Source organism: Nothobranchius furzeri, chromosome 2 (genome assembly GCF_043380555.1).
Source record: "Nothobranchius furzeri strain GRZ-AD chromosome 2, NfurGRZ-RIMD1, whole genome shotgun sequence".
Lineage (NCBI taxonomy): Eukaryota > Metazoa > Chordata > Actinopteri > Cyprinodontiformes > Nothobranchiidae > Nothobranchius > Nothobranchius furzeri.
This window is the reverse complement of record NC_091742.1, coordinates 2,868,082-2,885,136: the sequence shown is the minus strand read 5'-3', so window position 1 is coordinate 2,885,136 and position 17,055 is coordinate 2,868,082. Positions and strand designations below refer to the sequence as shown.

Sequence of the window (17,055 nt, the reverse complement as noted above, 5' to 3'; positions counted from 1 at the left end):
AAACTGGTTTAATCTGGCAATTTTAGCTCTCCCTGGACTGGAGTGGATAGCAAAGAGAAACAGCGCCATCTAGTGACAAAATGGGCGAACATCATCTGATCTAATTATGCGAAATAATTGAAAATGTAAAAAAAAAAGTATATGCAGGTGAAAAAACTTTTTTCATTTAGAAACACACAATTTTTTCCAAATTTGCATTAATTTAGAACATTATTAAATCAAAATATAATGAAGGGGCGAGGGAAAAACAGAACAGCTTGTGTTTTTCTGTGCAGCACAGATTCTGACTGGTGTTTTAATAGTTCAGTTACACAAGTGAACAATTTCTGAGCTTCATATTTATTGTTCTTGTTCACAATTAAAACATCTCATGAATTCAGCAGCAAACAGAAGAGAAATCTTGACTTTTTTTCCAAATAAATGATATTTTTGTCAGCAGCAATTCCTGATGAAGGAAACTGCAATTATATTGATTTTAGTTTCTACAAATCTGAATTCATTAATTCATTACCAACTTATTTTGGTATGAGCTGAGCATAAAAACATTTAAATGCAAAAAATAAAAATAAATCCTCAGAATAGAGACAAAAGTTCCCTTTATACAAAATGAATAAGTAGGTTACAAGTTAACACAAATTTGGCAAGAACTAAAAACACCCCAAAGACTTCATTAAAATATTACTCAGGACACATGAATTGTTAATTAATTCCTATTTTTACCACACTATCATTTTACTAAAACCTTTGAAATATGTTTCTGTGATGAATATAGCACTGTGTAGAAAACTAGAAAAACAGTAAGATGTTAAGAACAGATCCAAACAAACGATTAAAAACAGAACGTGTGATTTATATTTTACAGGACGGAGGATTGCGTGGCTCCAACTCTAAAAACAAACATTTACAGTATGCAGCATCCTCCACAAGCACAAATGAAGGGTTGGGGTTAGCTTTGCGACGGAATGACCCAACATTTAGCACATGGAGCAAACCAAAATAAAACACCCACGTTTCTGCTGAGGAAGGTGCAGTAAATGCTTTTGACTTCACAAATCAACGTATTGATTCTGCAGAGACCAAAGGAAGACAAATGAATTCAGATGCATTTCGAGTGTCGCCGATTGTCTCGGGGATTTTGTGCTTCTGCTCGTTTTCTGTCCCTGATGTGCTTCATCAGCTTTTTGAAGAACTGCAGAAAGAAGAACCGCTGGAACTTTGCTGCTGTTTCACCTTTACGGATCTAATGCAGCCAGCCAGTCGGACATCTTGTTTCCTCCTTTGACGCTTCTGCTTCCTCTTCCTCTGAACTAATGCATGTGCAGCTTCACCACAAGACTCAGACACAGAGCATATGATATTTAACTTCAACAAAATGTCCAGATGACCTTCTGATTGTATAGAAACAGCATCAGGCTGCTGATTTAGCTCTAACGGGCCTAAATATTTAAAGCACTTCATCGTAAAAACAAGGTTTAATTAGATTGAGAATCCCTAAAACACGCCCCGACAAACTTCATGTTTTGCTTACCTACAGCAATAGATGGAAACACAGATCTGGAACTATTCCACAAGGATTTCCTCAGTTTTTATTGGTTCTAGTGGTGTGCCGGAGTTGGACAAATCTGAGCCTTCATCTTTGGAAAATTCTTCTTGCTGCAGCAGCGAGCCTGCTCCTGCGTCTCCCTGCAGCCCGACTAGTCCTCCTTGAGAGAAGCACAGGTGTTTGATCACCTCGCTCGGGCTGGAGAAGGTCGTCGCACAAATATTACATTTGTATGGCTTCGACGAGCCCAGAAACATGGCTTCCATTTGGCTGTTGTCCTCTCCGGCGGCGCACAGCTCCATGCTCTGCCGGTCCACCATGGTGTAGGAGTCGGCACCCTGGTTCAGGCACACGTGGCGAGCTGCCTGGTTGGCGCGGCAGAAGCTCTTCCCACAAGCGCTGCATTTGAAGGGTTTCCCCGTGTGGATGTACATGTGTTCTCGCCAGTGGCTCTTCTGTATGAATTTACGGCCACAGGTGGAGCACTCGTACTTCCTTCGCTTTACCTCCCGATCCAGGTCAGCATTTTCCAGGTTGTCAATGTCTGCGATATCTGCCGGGGGTGGAGTGTCTGCCTGAGAACTTAACCCTCCCACTCCCCAGGTAGGAGTGGACGCCTCTGCCTGGGGAGAGTCAGAGTTGGTACCTGAAACGGGAGTTTGCTCACTGTCACTGATGATCTCCACCGGTGCACCTGATCCCTTCAGGACCCCCTCTGCTAACGCGGCGTGCTCTCCCATAACGACAGGTGAGAGCGCCTTGCTGGGCTCGGCTGGTGGCTGCCGGAGAGTCTGGGTGTGCTGCAGGAGATGCTCTCTCAGCAGACTCCTCTGGGTGAATCTGCTCTTGCACAAGTGGCACGAGTAATGCTTCCTGAAGGAGGAGTTCCTCTTCATTATGCTGGGCTTCACATGAAGAATGGCACCAGCTGAGGAACCATTGGCGCTTAGAAAGTCCATCTCCTCAAGAGAAGACTTAGCTCTGCTGGTTGAGGCCTGCACTTCAGGGGGTGAGGACACCTGCTGGGACGTGACAGAATTTGGGACTGAAGCTGTGGACGGAAACTTTCCTTCTGAGCTGACCTGCTCCACATCGAAAGGAGAGGAGAGCTGCCGTCGAGTGGGCACTCTGGCCGACAGCGCCACCTGTTGGTCGGAGATCTGGATGCCGTAGAGAGAAGTGGACAGGTTGATGTTCTGTTCAGGGTGGTTGTACGCCGACTGGCTGGCCTCCTGCAAGAGGGGGTAGGCGTGCAGAAACCTGACCCCCTGCTCAAGCCTGGCAGGGTCTATCAGCTGGGGGGCCAGCTTGCCTGTGTACATCAGGTTGAGGAGGTAGCTGAAGATGTCTGGCTGTATATCAGCAGCCTTCAGGCGCACACAGTCACTGAAACACAAACATTACAGCTCATTATTGTGCTCAAGCTGAAAGCTGAATACTTGTGCTGTTGTGCTTCTTCTGCACCTGTCCTGGTGAATAAACAGCATCCTGAAGTAGTTGGAGAACGCAGCGAGGACAGCTTTGTGGGCTTTGAAGAAGACATCTCCTATAGCCACGGTGCAGTCACACAGGAAACCAAACTCCCTCTGAGCGTTAAGCTGTTGCAGCAGGATAAGACCATGGTTGGCCAACTCCATTCTTCAACCTGCACACACAGACAAGCAGCAGTGAGTTTCCTGTCAAGACACAGATGAGGTTTTTGTCATTGACGACAGAAATTCAGGATGTCAGTGGTGATCTAACATCCTCACAAAGGCCATTTTCACTGAAGCGTGAAGAAGTACTTTGAGACTGTTGCAAAACTGAACATCTATGAATTACACAGATATTAAACTGTGACAATCAGCAAACAAAGCCAACTTGTTGTTGTTTTTTTGTTTGTTTGTCAATTTGTAGTTTTTATTTCAAGAAAACAAACTAAAAAGAAATTAGATGTAAGCAGCAGATTTTTATAAACAAAATTCCTACTCAATTAAAAATTCAAGAAGAAAATGAAGAAGTTTGCTTTTCTGTTGGCATCATGGTGGAGCCTGGAAGTAAAAGCAGGAGACTAATGTCTTTGGAGTAAACATCAGCGTGGCCTACACTAGTTTGAGAAAACTGAAAAAGGCCATGAAATCACGGGCTGATGGTGACCTAGCCTTGTTGCTACTGGACTTGTAATTAATAATATTGTTTGCCCAATAGTGGATCTGTTTGATCTGTGGCTTATTTAGTAAAACCTGGCTCATGTTAGTGTTACAGCAGGCTGCTGCATTTCCCCTTTCAACCAGTAGGGTGGAGGAGCAGCAAACTACTTTGTTACTTTAAAAGGTAAGAAGAAGAAAATATCATTTCTACAGCGCCTCTCAAGATAAAAATCACGAGGCGCTTCACAAAAACAAAAAATGTAAAAATATAAAAAAGATTTTAGAAAATGATTAAAAATATATTTAAAATGAGCAAAATTAGACAATTGTGAGTAAAAATGTTAAGAAAGAGAGAGAGTGAACAGGAAAGAGGGAAATCAGTGGATCCTGAGGAAGGTGGAATAGGTGGGGAGAGCAGAATAAAGAGAGAGTGGTGAAGAAGGTCATACAAAAGCCAGCTTGAACAAGTGAGTCTTCAGCTGCTTTTTAAAGGAGACCACTGAGTCCACTGATCTCAGGCTCAGGGGAGAGAGTTCCAGAGTCTGGGGGCCACAGCAGCAAATGATCTGTCACCTTTGACCTTTAGCCTGGTGCTGCACAACCAGTAGGCTTTGATCACTGGACCTCAGGGACCTAAATGGCATGTATTTGTAAAGCAACATCTTAGGATTCTACAACCCCCCAAGGCGCTTCACAACACATTCAGTCATCCACCCATTCACACACACACACACACACACACACATTTACACGCTGGTGATGATGAGCTCCAATGTAGCCACAGCTGCCCTGGGGTGCGCCGACAGAGGCGAGGCCCGCTATACTCTGGCATCACCAGTCCCTCCAGCCACCACCAGCAGGAAAGGCGGGTTAAGTGTCCAAGGACACAACCGCAGCATTCTCTGGTGGGATTGAACCTGCAACCTCCAGTTTAAGGTTGTCATGTAACCTCTGAAATGTTTCAGCCTAATAAACCAGTTCTTCACGTACAGATTGTTTCTATAACCAAGGCTTTGCAGCAGCCGGGACACTAATTGTTCCTTAAAAGAATACCGCAATAAAACCATCATGTGTTGTGGTAAGAAATCACAACTTGGATTTGATACGACAAAAGTCCTTCATAGTCAAGCTTTGGAAACATTTCAGAGCTGCATGCTTTCTGCTGACCAATGAGAAGAGTGCTGCTGACCCTAAATGTCACAGGAGGACTCTGGGCCATCACATGACCAGGGTTATGGGTGTTGTCACACATTCCAAGGCAGAAAGCTTGTTCTACCCCCTTGCAGTGAGGTATGAAAACGTCCTGTGGGGATGAAGACTCCTTCCTCCAACTATGTCTTTACAGCCACAAAGACATGTCTGGAGACAGATGATAACAGAGACTTTGTCAGCTTTTCTTTCTCTGGCAGGTCAGTCATGTTGCTCTGGACACCCCCCCACATCAACAAAATCTCGTGTGTTATCAGAGGTCAGAGTGCAAAGATGCCGGCACCGAGATCAGGCTGGGTTTCCACGGCTAAGGCAGACACCATGGAGGCGAGACACTAATCATGTTATGTAAAAACAGCATCTGGATTTGGACTGTGAGGACAAATCAGCCAGTAAAACTGATTAGAATTTTGTCACAGAAATTTCTAAGGCACCAAAACTTCACTACACTCAAAAACAAACAAAACATTCTTGCATAACAAAGAACAAGCTTTTGAAGTTTCTGTTGTAATCATTTAGTGCATTTACATGTACATCTATCTCGATCTAAAGTAATAAACTGGGAGCTTTTATCCTAGTTTACAAGTACGTTAGAAAATTTAACTCTCAGATGAAGTTAGTTCCACTCCGGTACAGTAGGTGGCGACATGCATCCTTTCGTGTTGGCATTCTTCCAGTTAGCCTACAGCAACACAAATAGTAAACAAACGCTGACAGGGAGTGAAGTCGACAAAGTTAAAACAAGAGATGCACTAAGGCCGTTGGAATGTAGAACAACGCTGCATCACAGCTTATTTGGTATGTAATCTACTGTTTGATGGTGTTACATGTGTTACATGTGTTACTTTGTACCAATGACATTATCGTCATTTTCGGAAGTCACCGGTATCAGCCCAACTGAGCTGTTTACATGCAGATGCAGTCGGTTTTCTTCAGCATATCTGGGTGGTTCAGCACAATTAGAACCAGTTCGCCTTCACCAAGACTAACGCGTGTAAATGCATTTTAAAAAGGCAGGATTTAGAGTCTTATTTCCTGATATTTGGACATCTAACCTCTGATTGGCTAACAGAAATGTGACCAACACTGACTCCATTTACTTTGCAACATTGATGTTTTATCTCCACAAATAACTCAAGCCTGAAAGAACTTGTGCTGTGTTGTGGAGTTGCTAATGCTAATGGTTAGCTTCTACTAGCCAAGACGTTCTCTGCTGTCTCCTGGATGCTAAACCAACAACCAGACATATATACGTAGACACCTAGTGGACTGGCACTGCTTATTGAAGCTGCCGTAGCGGCCATCTTAGATGGGTCTCCATTCAACCCCAATGCACTCATTTTTACTGAGGATGGTGCTTACCCAACTAAAAACACACTTGATCAAGCTTCTTCACAAAATCAGACACATGGTTAATTAAAATATGAATATAATTAAACTAAACCAATTTAAATATAAAATCTCATCAGGTAGGCAAGAAAAGTCAATAGTAATCCCACATGATGTGTTTTCAATGGTACACTGGTTTTTGTAAGCTGCACAATGGGCATAGCTGCTCACTCTGAGTTGACTATGGAGAGTGAGGAGACCTATCCAACATGGTGGCGACGCTGTTATGCTCCCTAGTGTCCAATGGGGCGTCTACGTATTCGTGTCTATGCCAACAACGGCTATCCCCATTAAGAGTCTGATGGGTGATGGTGCATTAAAGTTGTCCTCGGAACTTGTTTATCCGAGATTAGTTAGCGGGAAATTATGCAATGAACTCGGAATTCCGCGCTGCGAGCTTGTAGGCTTCAGAGGACCCCGAGATCCCAAATTTAAAGATGGCTGTGCCCAGTGTTACCAAGTAGTTATCGTCTTTATTTTTTCCCCCCATTTATATGTTCTGTTTTCTTTCTTTTTGCTATTTAAGAGCACCGGTAAGTTGTTTATTGTTAACAATAGTTACGTTGTTGAACATTGCCGCATAAAATTTGACCGATGTTTAAGGTTTTTACTTTTCCTGGCATTTATATTTTTATATTTGATTTGTAATGTCTTTCTGGTTATATGTGGCAACTGTCGAAGGGCGTGTGTCACTATCATTTAATGCAGAGAATACTTGATTATATAACTCTTTTGGTTTAGTACTCAACAACACTGGTGGCATCCCTTTTTTTCCTAGTTGGAAGCTGGAACGCAAGACGAGCCTGTTACATCATTTCCTGCTCAGAGATTCCGAGTTCTGAGGACAACTGGAATGCACGATGAGTCCAGGAATGTAAAGTGACAGTGTGACGTGGTTATGTCAGGCTTTTAAAAATGTCTTCGCCTATTTTCTATCAGAAATAAGCTAATGCAGGAAATGTGTGTATGGGGACTATTTTCATGTTCAGCCCGACCGATTATAAGAAGAAATAATAATTAAATGATGTTTTTCAGTGAACCACACCTTTAAAAGTCTTTAGTGTTGTACCCATAACAAAACTTCATGTTTTGCTTCACAAAGGTCAGTGACCGCTGCATTAGTGGGTGAAATCAAGAAAACCACATAATTCAGTTCCTCTTCTTCTAATACAGTTTCCCATACTGTAGTGTGAACTTAGTAAATAAAGATACCACTTTGAAAAGTAAGCCTTTTCATTTATTTCAAACACAAGTGAACTCTGCTAAAATTTGAAGACATTAAGAGCCAGGTAACGACTGTCTAGGGGCCATTTCTGGTCTTGTTGACTTCTTTGCCCCCAGATCACCAATTTTCTCGTGTGAATTATGCACGTTTACTGATAACTAAAAGGGTTACTGTTTCCTATATTCAATCAACAAATTATTTTCTAAATTATTCGCAACAATATAAAGCACCGCCCCTGCGGTGATGTAGACACGTGGAAACGTCGCTTCCGTGGTTTAGTTACTCCGATAATACTCCGTGAAACCGCCTGTGAGGGGAGTACGTGGGAACCATGGGTCCGGAATAAAAAACAGCTCAATATCACGTAGGAAAATATTAGCTGAAGCACATAAATGGATCCCGTGGGGGAAACGAGCGGGCTCGGTCTAGTTCCTGCCTTCGCATCGGGTCTTTCGGTAACCAGCGCAAGTAAACGGACGTGCACACAGACACGCGGAGGCGCGCGAACAACACACACACACACACACACACACACACACACGTAAGCAGAAAAAAAGAAAGCGAGAGACGCAAAGGGGGATGGGGTTGGTCACGAATGCGTCTCTTTTAACTTCGCCGTGGCAATTAGCAGCAAACCGAAGCACACAGAGAGACCCCAAAACATAGCAACACCAGCTAGCATAGGTGTGTTAGGTAGCTGGACGGACGTACCTGCGCGCGCTGTTTTTCCGTTTGTTGTCGCCGTCGTTTCGTTTGTTACCGGAGACTCGTCCTTCCGCTCTGCGCCTCGCTCGCTGCAGCTTCAACTGTGTTCCTTGTAAATGCTGCATTCGTTGGCGGCGGAGTGGGGTCGTCCGTCCGTCGGTGTTTTCCGGTTAGGGGTTTTACGTTACAATCACATGACTGAGTGAACAGGCAGCCGTTGTAAAGATCCGTTGAGGAAGGGGCGGTGGAGTTAACGTTAATTTCCCGCACTGTGTAACCGCCGTGCGTGAGACCAAGCCCTGCTGGAACCTTTTCTTTTCTGACAGCAGCGGAGAGGATCTAAGTTAAACACGGTTTAGTCATAACGCCTCTGCCCGGTTAACGACTCGTTAAATCTGGCGCTCATCAGACACTCATCTAAATAAACCAGATTCCATTTGTATGTAATTAATTAGTAAAATATCAAAATGTTCGCATGTAATTAACACCCAATTAGGCGTTCTAAAATTCCTAAACACACGAGGGTGAATAAAAGTGACTTTTCCCCCTAGTTTCAAACAATAATTATTTGATTCAACTTCACACAACTTTTAAAACATGAATTTATGTAAAGATTATTTCCATTGTTCTTATATAGCTTGATATTGATGAACACGTGTAATGTATGAAAATCAAGTATTCTATAATTTTCAGATTTTAGACTGGATCTGCTTTTACAATTTGCAGCACAGAAATGAGTGTTGGCGTGGTGTTAGACCCTTTACTTTAGCAAAAGCAAATTTACTTGGGGAAAAAAATCTGAATAAAATTGTTAACATCTGCTGCTTGGTTCTTATGAAATGATTGGATAAAATATCTAGATTTAAATATGGAGTTCTATCCCTGGATGATTGGGACCGTTTTGCACATAAAGTGATCGTTTTTGGTGGAAAAGTCAAATGGTCTAAGTATAAATAGAGGCATCCCATCTAGAATGTAATCCAGATTATGCTTCATTCTGTAGAATGTCAGAAGCCCCCCAAAGTTGAAAATGTCAGGTTTAATCCCTGTTTAATATCATTTGTTGCTACTAGAATGTATAACACGTATCTAAAATAAAGCACATAAGATGTTTGTGTAACTTTCCGCAGAAAACCCTGAAGTTGAATCACTTGCTTTGGATATTCCCAGATTCCTGCAGCTTCCATGATGCTTGATCCTAAATTAATTTAGCTCATCTTTTCAAATCTTTCAATTGAAAGTTTATTATGTCATTACAGCTGCTGTTTAGTTGATCATTAGGAGTGTTTTTTCTCTTCATTTTGTTGAAGTAAACCAGGCATTAATGTAATAAATACAACAGACTGATGGAATTATCTGCTAAATTAAGAGAAAACAAAAGAATCCTTAATCAGATCTGTGCCCTGTGTTTAGCTTTAAACCAGCTAGCGACACAGAATGAGCCAAATGATTATAGAATTAAACCCTCGTGTATCACAGTATGACAATAGCTCCCAGTTTTGGGGTTTTGAGCCTAGGAGATCAAGCAAGCAACTGTATCACATGTTGAGTGGGGGCTGGATGTAAATAAGAATGAGCGATACATGAGAAGCATGGGAATTGGCATCATAAAGTGATCTGGACAAAACAAAAACCATCAGTTAGACTTCTAGCGGTCCAGGATGTTCTACAGACAGGTGGACTCTGTTGGTGGAGCAACACCAGGAAGTAAAGCACATCAAAAGCCTGTTTAGTTTGTCTGAAAGACCCGAAGCATGGGCTTTATTGAGTAAAGATAAGCTCTTACCACAGGTCTCACACTACTGTTTTGTAATGAGGATCAATACGTTGTAGTTAAGCTGATAATAAAAGCTATCTAAATACCTTGTTTTTTACTTGTTTATTTCTCTTAAAACAGGCTTTTTGAAACACTTCCACATGACTGCCCTGCATTCAACCTCCTTTAAAGTCATTTGTCATGCAATAATCCGTTTTAAAATGGTTTGCAAAGAAAAGCATGGCATAAAAACAAACATTTACGCCTTGAGCGCAGTTCAAGCCACATAAACAACATGATCAGTCTCTGGTTTTGGGACTGACAGTTTAAACAGGACCTTTAACGTTAACTGCTACCCTCCCCCTCGTCTCGTCCTTGGCCTGTTTTTTAAAACCGGAGTGGTGAGTCACTCCTCTCTCGGTTTAGAAAAACAAATCCGGCCAGGCTGGGGCCCGGCGGGGGGATGGGAGGCCCGCGGTGGATGAACACCGGAGGTGGACGCAGCTGGACTCCCACTCAGGGACCCGGCATCCTGACAACAGCCCGGCTCGTTCCCATGGTGACCGGGGCGGATCTGCAGGAAGGGGATAACACCGACAGGATTAGCGTACGCTTGTTAAGCGTGACTGCAGTCAGGTGATGTTTCTCAAAGTAAGCGAGAATCTTATCAAAGTAAGCGAGAATCTTAAACCTTGAGTCCTGTCACGTGACCCACGTGTTTGCAACTTAAATTGTTGTTATTGTCCTTAATTAAACTCCTCCCATTTTCCCGCCAAAAAGCCTAAGGGGAGTTCGAATTCCACTCCCTGACTGAGCTGAGTCAATATCTCCATGACAGCTGTTACTTCGGGAGACGAGGGATGCTTGTTCAGCTGCTGTTGCAAACTGATAGACATGCGCAATACGACTTTCAAAAAAAGAATATTTCAATTTAGCATAATGCTCATAAATATGGCAAGGACCGTCTACAGACTGAGATCACGTGCGTAATATTGCAGTCTATATTTAGACCATTAGATGGCGCCATTGTACCAACAACAACAAAAAAACTAAAACAGGAACCAGGAAATACATTTTAAATATGTTTCTAAAACAAAAAGATAGCATGTATTGACGCTTAATTTCTAAAAACCACGCAGTTGGGTTACTACCAGGTTACTACCGAAACTTGCTCATCTTTGTTTTGGCGTTAGGCGTTTTTATCAATAAAGTTTGATTTTGAAACGTTTCAGCAACAATGATAGCGGCCGATCAACCAGTTGACGGAGTTCCTCCTTCTCTATCTGCCAGGGTGATAGGGTATGATGACAACTGATTTAGCGACTCGGAGTTCTATATAGTGGAGAAGTGAAATGTAAAACGAGACGGCTCTGTCAAGCTACTAGAGGGTATTTTACTAGTGTTAGCTCAGTGCTAACAGACTCAACCTTAGTGGCTAACTGTTCGTCTGAGTCAATATCACGTTAGTGTAGTTGAACTTAGACAAATGCATGTTACTAGGAATACGTAGAACCACTTTAAATCGTTTATTTTACTAAATGATTTCCATGCAGACTACTTCACGGGTAGATGTTCAGTGCATACACCTGTAAACTATAGTGTAACATTTTCATTTCCTTACAGGTCATTTGCCTTTTTGACTGTAAAAGACAGACTGCCAACCATTTTGACAAAAGTTATAGACACAATCCATCGCAACAAAAACAAGTTCTTAGAAGAATATGGGGAGGTAAGGACTATTTCCTGATCATTTGTATGAGGCTACTTCCGGTGCATTACGGTGTAGAGTTTGACTTTGATTTCTGCCTTTTTTTATTTTTAACAGAACGGGATTGATGCAGAAAAGCAGACGATCTCTCTCCTTTCTAAGATGAGAAACGAGCTACAAACAGATAAACCAATTCTGTTGCTGACAGACAACTTGCAAGACACAGAGTCCTGGAACGAGTACATGCGGAGACAGCAGAGACTGCTGGGGGATCAGGAGTCTGTCAGCTGGTTCAAGTGTCCGTGGCTGTATGTAGAGTGCTACATGTACCGCAGGATCCAAGAGGCCCTCATACTCAAGTGAGAAGAATATAGATTTGTTGATGTTACTTCATTAAAAAAATACCTAAATAAAAGAAACAAATCAGTTGAGCTCCAAACAGAAACAGATACTCCCTATCACCTGCCATGACTTCTAAACCGACAGATTTAATCCCTTAAACAGTATTTATAGAAGACACATTTATTAACACCAGCTTTATTAAAGTGATTATGAAAGTAATCGTTAAATTTTAGTTGCATCATGGCTAAACGCAAGGATTAATAAATATATATTATTGTGAGACTTTGCAAAGATGGGAAGATATGATGGAGGAAATATGTTTGGAGCAACTAGCCAATAAAGAACAAGCTGAGTGCCACAGAGTTACAGCTGTTATTGTCTATAGCCCTGGTTCTCATGTACCACTATCCAACATGTTTTAGTTGTTTCCCTGCTTCAGCTCACCTGATTCAATTGTTAAATCACCTTTTCAGCAGCTCTGCAGAAGCCTGTTAATCACCCACTGATATAAATCAGATGAGTTGAGACAGAAGCGCCTCTAAACTTTAGATATACTTACACACACATTAACACTAAAGGCTCATTTACGAGATCCATTAAACCACATATGCATGTTTTTGTCCAGATGCAGAGGAACAGGTGTGTACTTTTTCTTTTTTTACACAGAGTGTGGAACAGGTGCAATTCGGTTTCTGAAAAGATAAAAAAAAATCATTGTGTCCAGTTAGAGCATCCACACCGGCTGCGGTGCAAATCCAGATGCGGAGCTCCAGAAAGTTTCCATATGAGTCTATTATTTTCCGGACGCCGCATGAGGAAGGTCATAAAGTTAAATACCTGACACAAGCCAGACAGGAAGTGAGACATGGGCTAGCAAGGTGCATCCGCTCTATTTCAAAATAAAATCTGTGCTGCACTTTTTCTGGCTTTTTTATTGTTGATGACAGGGATATCAGTTCACAGTGTATGATAGTTCACATCATCAGGTTTATCTGTAAACGTATTATGCCATATTTCTAATCATTTGGTGCTCTTTTGAGAGCAGATTTCCAGAAACGTTTCGCACACGAACCGTAGATGATGTCAGTCACATTCCACCCGGAAGCCGTATGGAAACTGGACCGCACCCGTTCCACACTCTGTGTAAATTAGGTGTAAAAGGATTCTGCAGAGCTCTATGACCAGCTGAACAGGTGATTCAACCACTCAATCAGGTGTGTTGGAGCAGGAAAACAACCAAAACACACTGGATAGTGGCCCTTGAGGAGCAGGGTTGAGACCCATGCTCCTCACACTGGGTGCAAACGGGTCAGGATCTGGAGAGACATTCAGATAAGTTTGGTTTATTGATCAGATTTATTCATGTTTACACATTTAGACAAATAAGGATGCAACAATGCAGTTAATATCAAAGCTAACATTATTTAAAGAGCAAGTCACCCCCAAATCAACTATTTTTCTCTGATAAACTATATAAATGCGTGTCTAATCGTGCTGCAGACACGTGTAGTCAATAGTTTTGCACTTTAGTGCATTTTAGTTAAAATTTAAATTTTCTGCCTGAAACTGTCAGTGTTGTGCCGTTGTCAGGTAAAAACTCTTCACTGCATTTGAATTTAAATCTGCCACCGCTATTGGCTAAGAGGTATGCTATGATGTAAACTGGTACATTATGATGTCTCAATGTCGTGAGTGTGTGTATTTGTTAGTGGCTCCACCCTCTCGGTCTGCTAGGCAACAGCATTTGTTGCAGTTTTCAAACATGAAGTAGGAGTGAAGTACGCTTCTTGTAAGGGGTGACTTGCTCTTTAATTGGAAGAACACTAGGAAGAGGTGAGGGTGTTATGGGTCACATGACTGGTTTAGTAATCAAGGTCTCTTAAAACCACAAATAACAACTAGTTTAAACTACATGTCTTATGTTCAGTTTAATACTCAATACATTTAATAAATAAGACTTATGTTTATACAGTGCCTTTAAAAGTTCTATTTCTTATTATTTCAGTCCTCCCATCAGCAGCTTTGATGTCTTTAAAGAGGTTAAGACTCAAAGCTTTTTTGACTCCCAGAAGGCTGCGATGACCTTATGCACGTATTTGGCCGACATCTATAAGAACATGGAGAAGCTCTCGAAAGACCAGCTCGGCGAGTATTTTAACAAGCTACTACAGGTCAGAATCTTTGATACGACCCACCAAAAGCACGACTGAGACTTATACAGGTTGTGTGAGGGCTGTCAAGTTAACCAGTGATCACAAAGTTTTACTAAACACAACCTGATCTGATTCATTTTGGCCGTGTTTAAATGGTGAGATGCTCAGAGCAGCTCTGCAGCTGATTGTGTCACGAACATTTTGGCAGAGAGGGGGCGGAGTTGCGCTGTTTGTGAAAGAAAACACACAATCACAGCTTTTCTAGAGGAAACAGCAGCCATCACGTTATAGAGAAATGTTTAGGACAATATAAAACTCAGCTCTAATTCAAGATTTATCTCTATTTAACTTCTTCTAGGTTTCTTTATGGGGGAACAAGTGTGATCTTTCCATCTCTGCTGGTCAAGAGAACTCCCAGAAGACAAGTCCAATAGATTCCCTCAACAGCCTCCAAGCTTTTGTCTTGGTAGATGACTCCAACAGGGTTTGGTCAGCTCTTAGCTCTCCCCAGAGGCAGGCGGGATCAGTAAAACCTGCTGGAGCCAGAGTGGACATCGTGCTCGACAACGCTGGCTTCGAGTTGGTCACTGACTTGATTTTAGCTGATTTCCTGGTTTCCTCTGGCCTTGCACGCCAAGTTCACCTGCACGGCAAATGCTTTCCGTGGTTTGTCTCTGACGTCACAGCTAATGATTTCCAGTGGACCATCCGCCAGGCCATGGCAGCCAACCACAGGTGGATGTCCAAGAGCGGTGCTCAGTGGCAGAAATACGTGAAGGAGGGTGTTTGGTGTTATCATGACCACCCCTTCTGGACTCAGCCTCATGAGTTCTGTGACATGGCGGCTGATGCTCCTGACCTGTATGCTGCTCTGCAGGAGGCGGACCTGGTGCTTTTTAAAGGTGATCTCAACTACAGGAAGCTGACTGGAGACAGGGACTGGGATCACACGGTGGATTTCAGCACAGCCCTAAGAGGGTTTGAGCCCGCGCCGCTGTGCAGCCTGAGAACCCTCAAGGCCGACGTTCAGGTGGGCCTGCAGCCGGGCCAAGGCCAGAAACTCGCCACTCAAGATCCAAACTGGATGACCAGCGGCAAGCACGCTGTCATTCAGTTCCACAGCCCTAAAGCAGAATAACTGAAACAACCACAGGAGAACAGCTGAGAGATTCTTCCATCGGACGTAGGGGTTGCCAAGATGCCATCAAAATAAAACTGAGTTGTAAAGGGTTATTTTTCTGCAAGCACTTCACCAAGTTTCATATTAAAATGCACTGGAACAACATACCTTTTTACTGCATGCATTCATGCCATCTTTCAAACTATCAAGTTCATTTAGAATTTATTTTTTAAGATTTTTAACTCAAGTTTATGGATGAAAAAAGGAATTTTCATCGCTAACATGGCTCAGGTTGCATTGCAGATATTTTGTTAAATTCCCTGGTTGAAGTCATGATGTTTACAGATTCCTGAGATGAAACAAAACCTCTTTATCCCAGATCAGCAGCACTCATTAAGAAGAACGTTGGTTGTGATTTAAATGTCTTCTGTGATACGTTTGCTCTCAGTGCCAGTGATAGGAATGCATCAAAACGAGAAAACCTCGGCTTAAATCAAGCGAACTAGCGCTGCATTATGACCAGTTCCTCTGTTTACGGGATGGTAAAGTGTTATGGGGGGCAGTGCAACAATAACGGCGACAACATTCGTCCTGTTTGGTGTGAAAGTGGAACCAGACCTCTTTTACTTCATAGATAAAACTGGAAGCTTATGTGCACACAGTTCTGTCAACTCAATGAAACCTGTCCTTTTTAAATTGGTGGTGATTACTGGGTTTTTGGGTGCATGGAGCAAATTGTGTTGTTTGCAAAACTAAATAAATAACTGCAGTGAATGGACCTTATCCCACATTGTCATGCTTTTTACAGAAGACGGATGGGAACCATGAATACTGGATTTGTCAAATCCAGTTTTTGAAAACTGGATCAAGATTTTTGCCAACACTTGATTGTTTTGATGAAGATCAGGAACAGGCTCCATCTAGGAGCTGAAATTTGCACCAAAAAGTCACAAAATGCTGCAACGTTCTGGATGAGCTACAAAAAAAATTCAGGCTTTGTCATGGTGGTCCTTCAGGAAAATGGAGTCATTTACTGCCGGAAGCTTCCTATCTTGTGCCATTTAGGCGATTTGCTGCAGCCGTTTCTCACCCTTGGCTTTTGCTGTTTCCCACCATCTTAATTTTATTTCAGGAGAAATGCAGAATGCTACGTAAATCATCAGAGCCACTTGTTTTCCACTTGACCTGACATCTCCTGAAGATGATGCTGTGAAGTCAAGAAAAGGTGAAGATGAAAGAAAGCTCCGTGCCCCAGTTATTTTGGTCTTTTCCAGTGGTTGCTGCAACTCGTCTGCTTTTGTAGCATCTATGCTCGCTTTATCTTGTTCCCTAAACTTAAAAGAACATTATTTCTAATTTGACGGCTGAGCCTATTTGGGATTTGATTAAAGTATCTAAACTTTTTCTGAGTATTTGCTGCCTTGATGTCTTTTCCCCAACATCCCAGGACATCAAAGGTCCCTGATGGTCCCAAACCTGAAACTTTTGCACTGCACAAACAAAAACTGTCCCCTCGCATCTTTGCACAAATCCTTTTTAATCTGCTGCTGATGATTCATTATGACGCAACACCAACCTGTAGAACCAGAAAAATCCTTCCATTTCCTGCAGTTTCATTCTAAACTTCACAGAAAGATCACTTAGATTGTGCATCTATTGTAAAAAACATCCATCTACACCCTTATTTGGACTTGGTTGCATAATTATTGTCCGTCAGAATGAGATTTGACCTCCCGCTTTGTTTGCTGTGTTATGGTGACCTGGCTCCTAAACGCA

The 17,055-nt window shown here is 42.4% G+C and overlaps 2 protein-coding genes across 4 annotated transcripts; one reads left to right on the top strand and one right to left on the bottom strand.

Annotated features, from left to right (window-relative positions):
- Positions 1–1,343: 1,343 nt before the first annotated feature.
- Positions 1,344–8,348, bottom strand: zbtb2b (zinc finger and BTB domain containing 2b). Its single transcript, XM_015947224.3, has 3 exons — positions 8,207–8,348; positions 3,008–3,188; positions 1,344–2,929 (listed from the first exon to the last, which is right to left on the bottom strand). The coding sequence occupies exons 2-3, from the start codon at positions 3,178–3,180 to the stop codon at positions 1,561–1,563; spliced, it is 1,542 nt and encodes a 513-aa protein (XP_015802710.3). The 5' UTR covers positions 3,181–3,188; positions 8,207–8,348; the 3' UTR covers positions 1,344–1,560.
- A 1,995-nt stretch (positions 8,349–10,343) lies between these two features.
- On the top strand, positions 10,344–15,444 carry armt1 (acidic residue methyltransferase 1). 3 transcript variants are annotated; one of them, XM_070542861.1, is made up of 5 exons: positions 10,344–10,592; positions 11,580–11,685; positions 11,782–12,023; positions 14,012–14,177; positions 14,518–15,444. In XM_070542861.1, exons 1-5 carry the CDS (start codon positions 10,420–10,422, stop codon positions 15,295–15,297), a joined length of 1,467 nt encoding a protein of 488 aa, XP_070398962.1. In that variant the 5' UTR covers positions 10,344–10,419; the 3' UTR covers positions 15,298–15,444. The 3 variants fall into 3 exon arrangements, with proteins under 3 accessions (XP_070398962.1, XP_015802713.1, XP_015802712.1); XM_015947227.3 differs by having other exon boundaries at positions 10,476–10,607; XM_015947226.3 differs by lacking the exon at positions 10,344–10,592 and adding an exon at positions 11,056–11,255.
- The last annotated feature ends 1,611 nt before the right edge of the window (positions 15,445–17,055 follow it).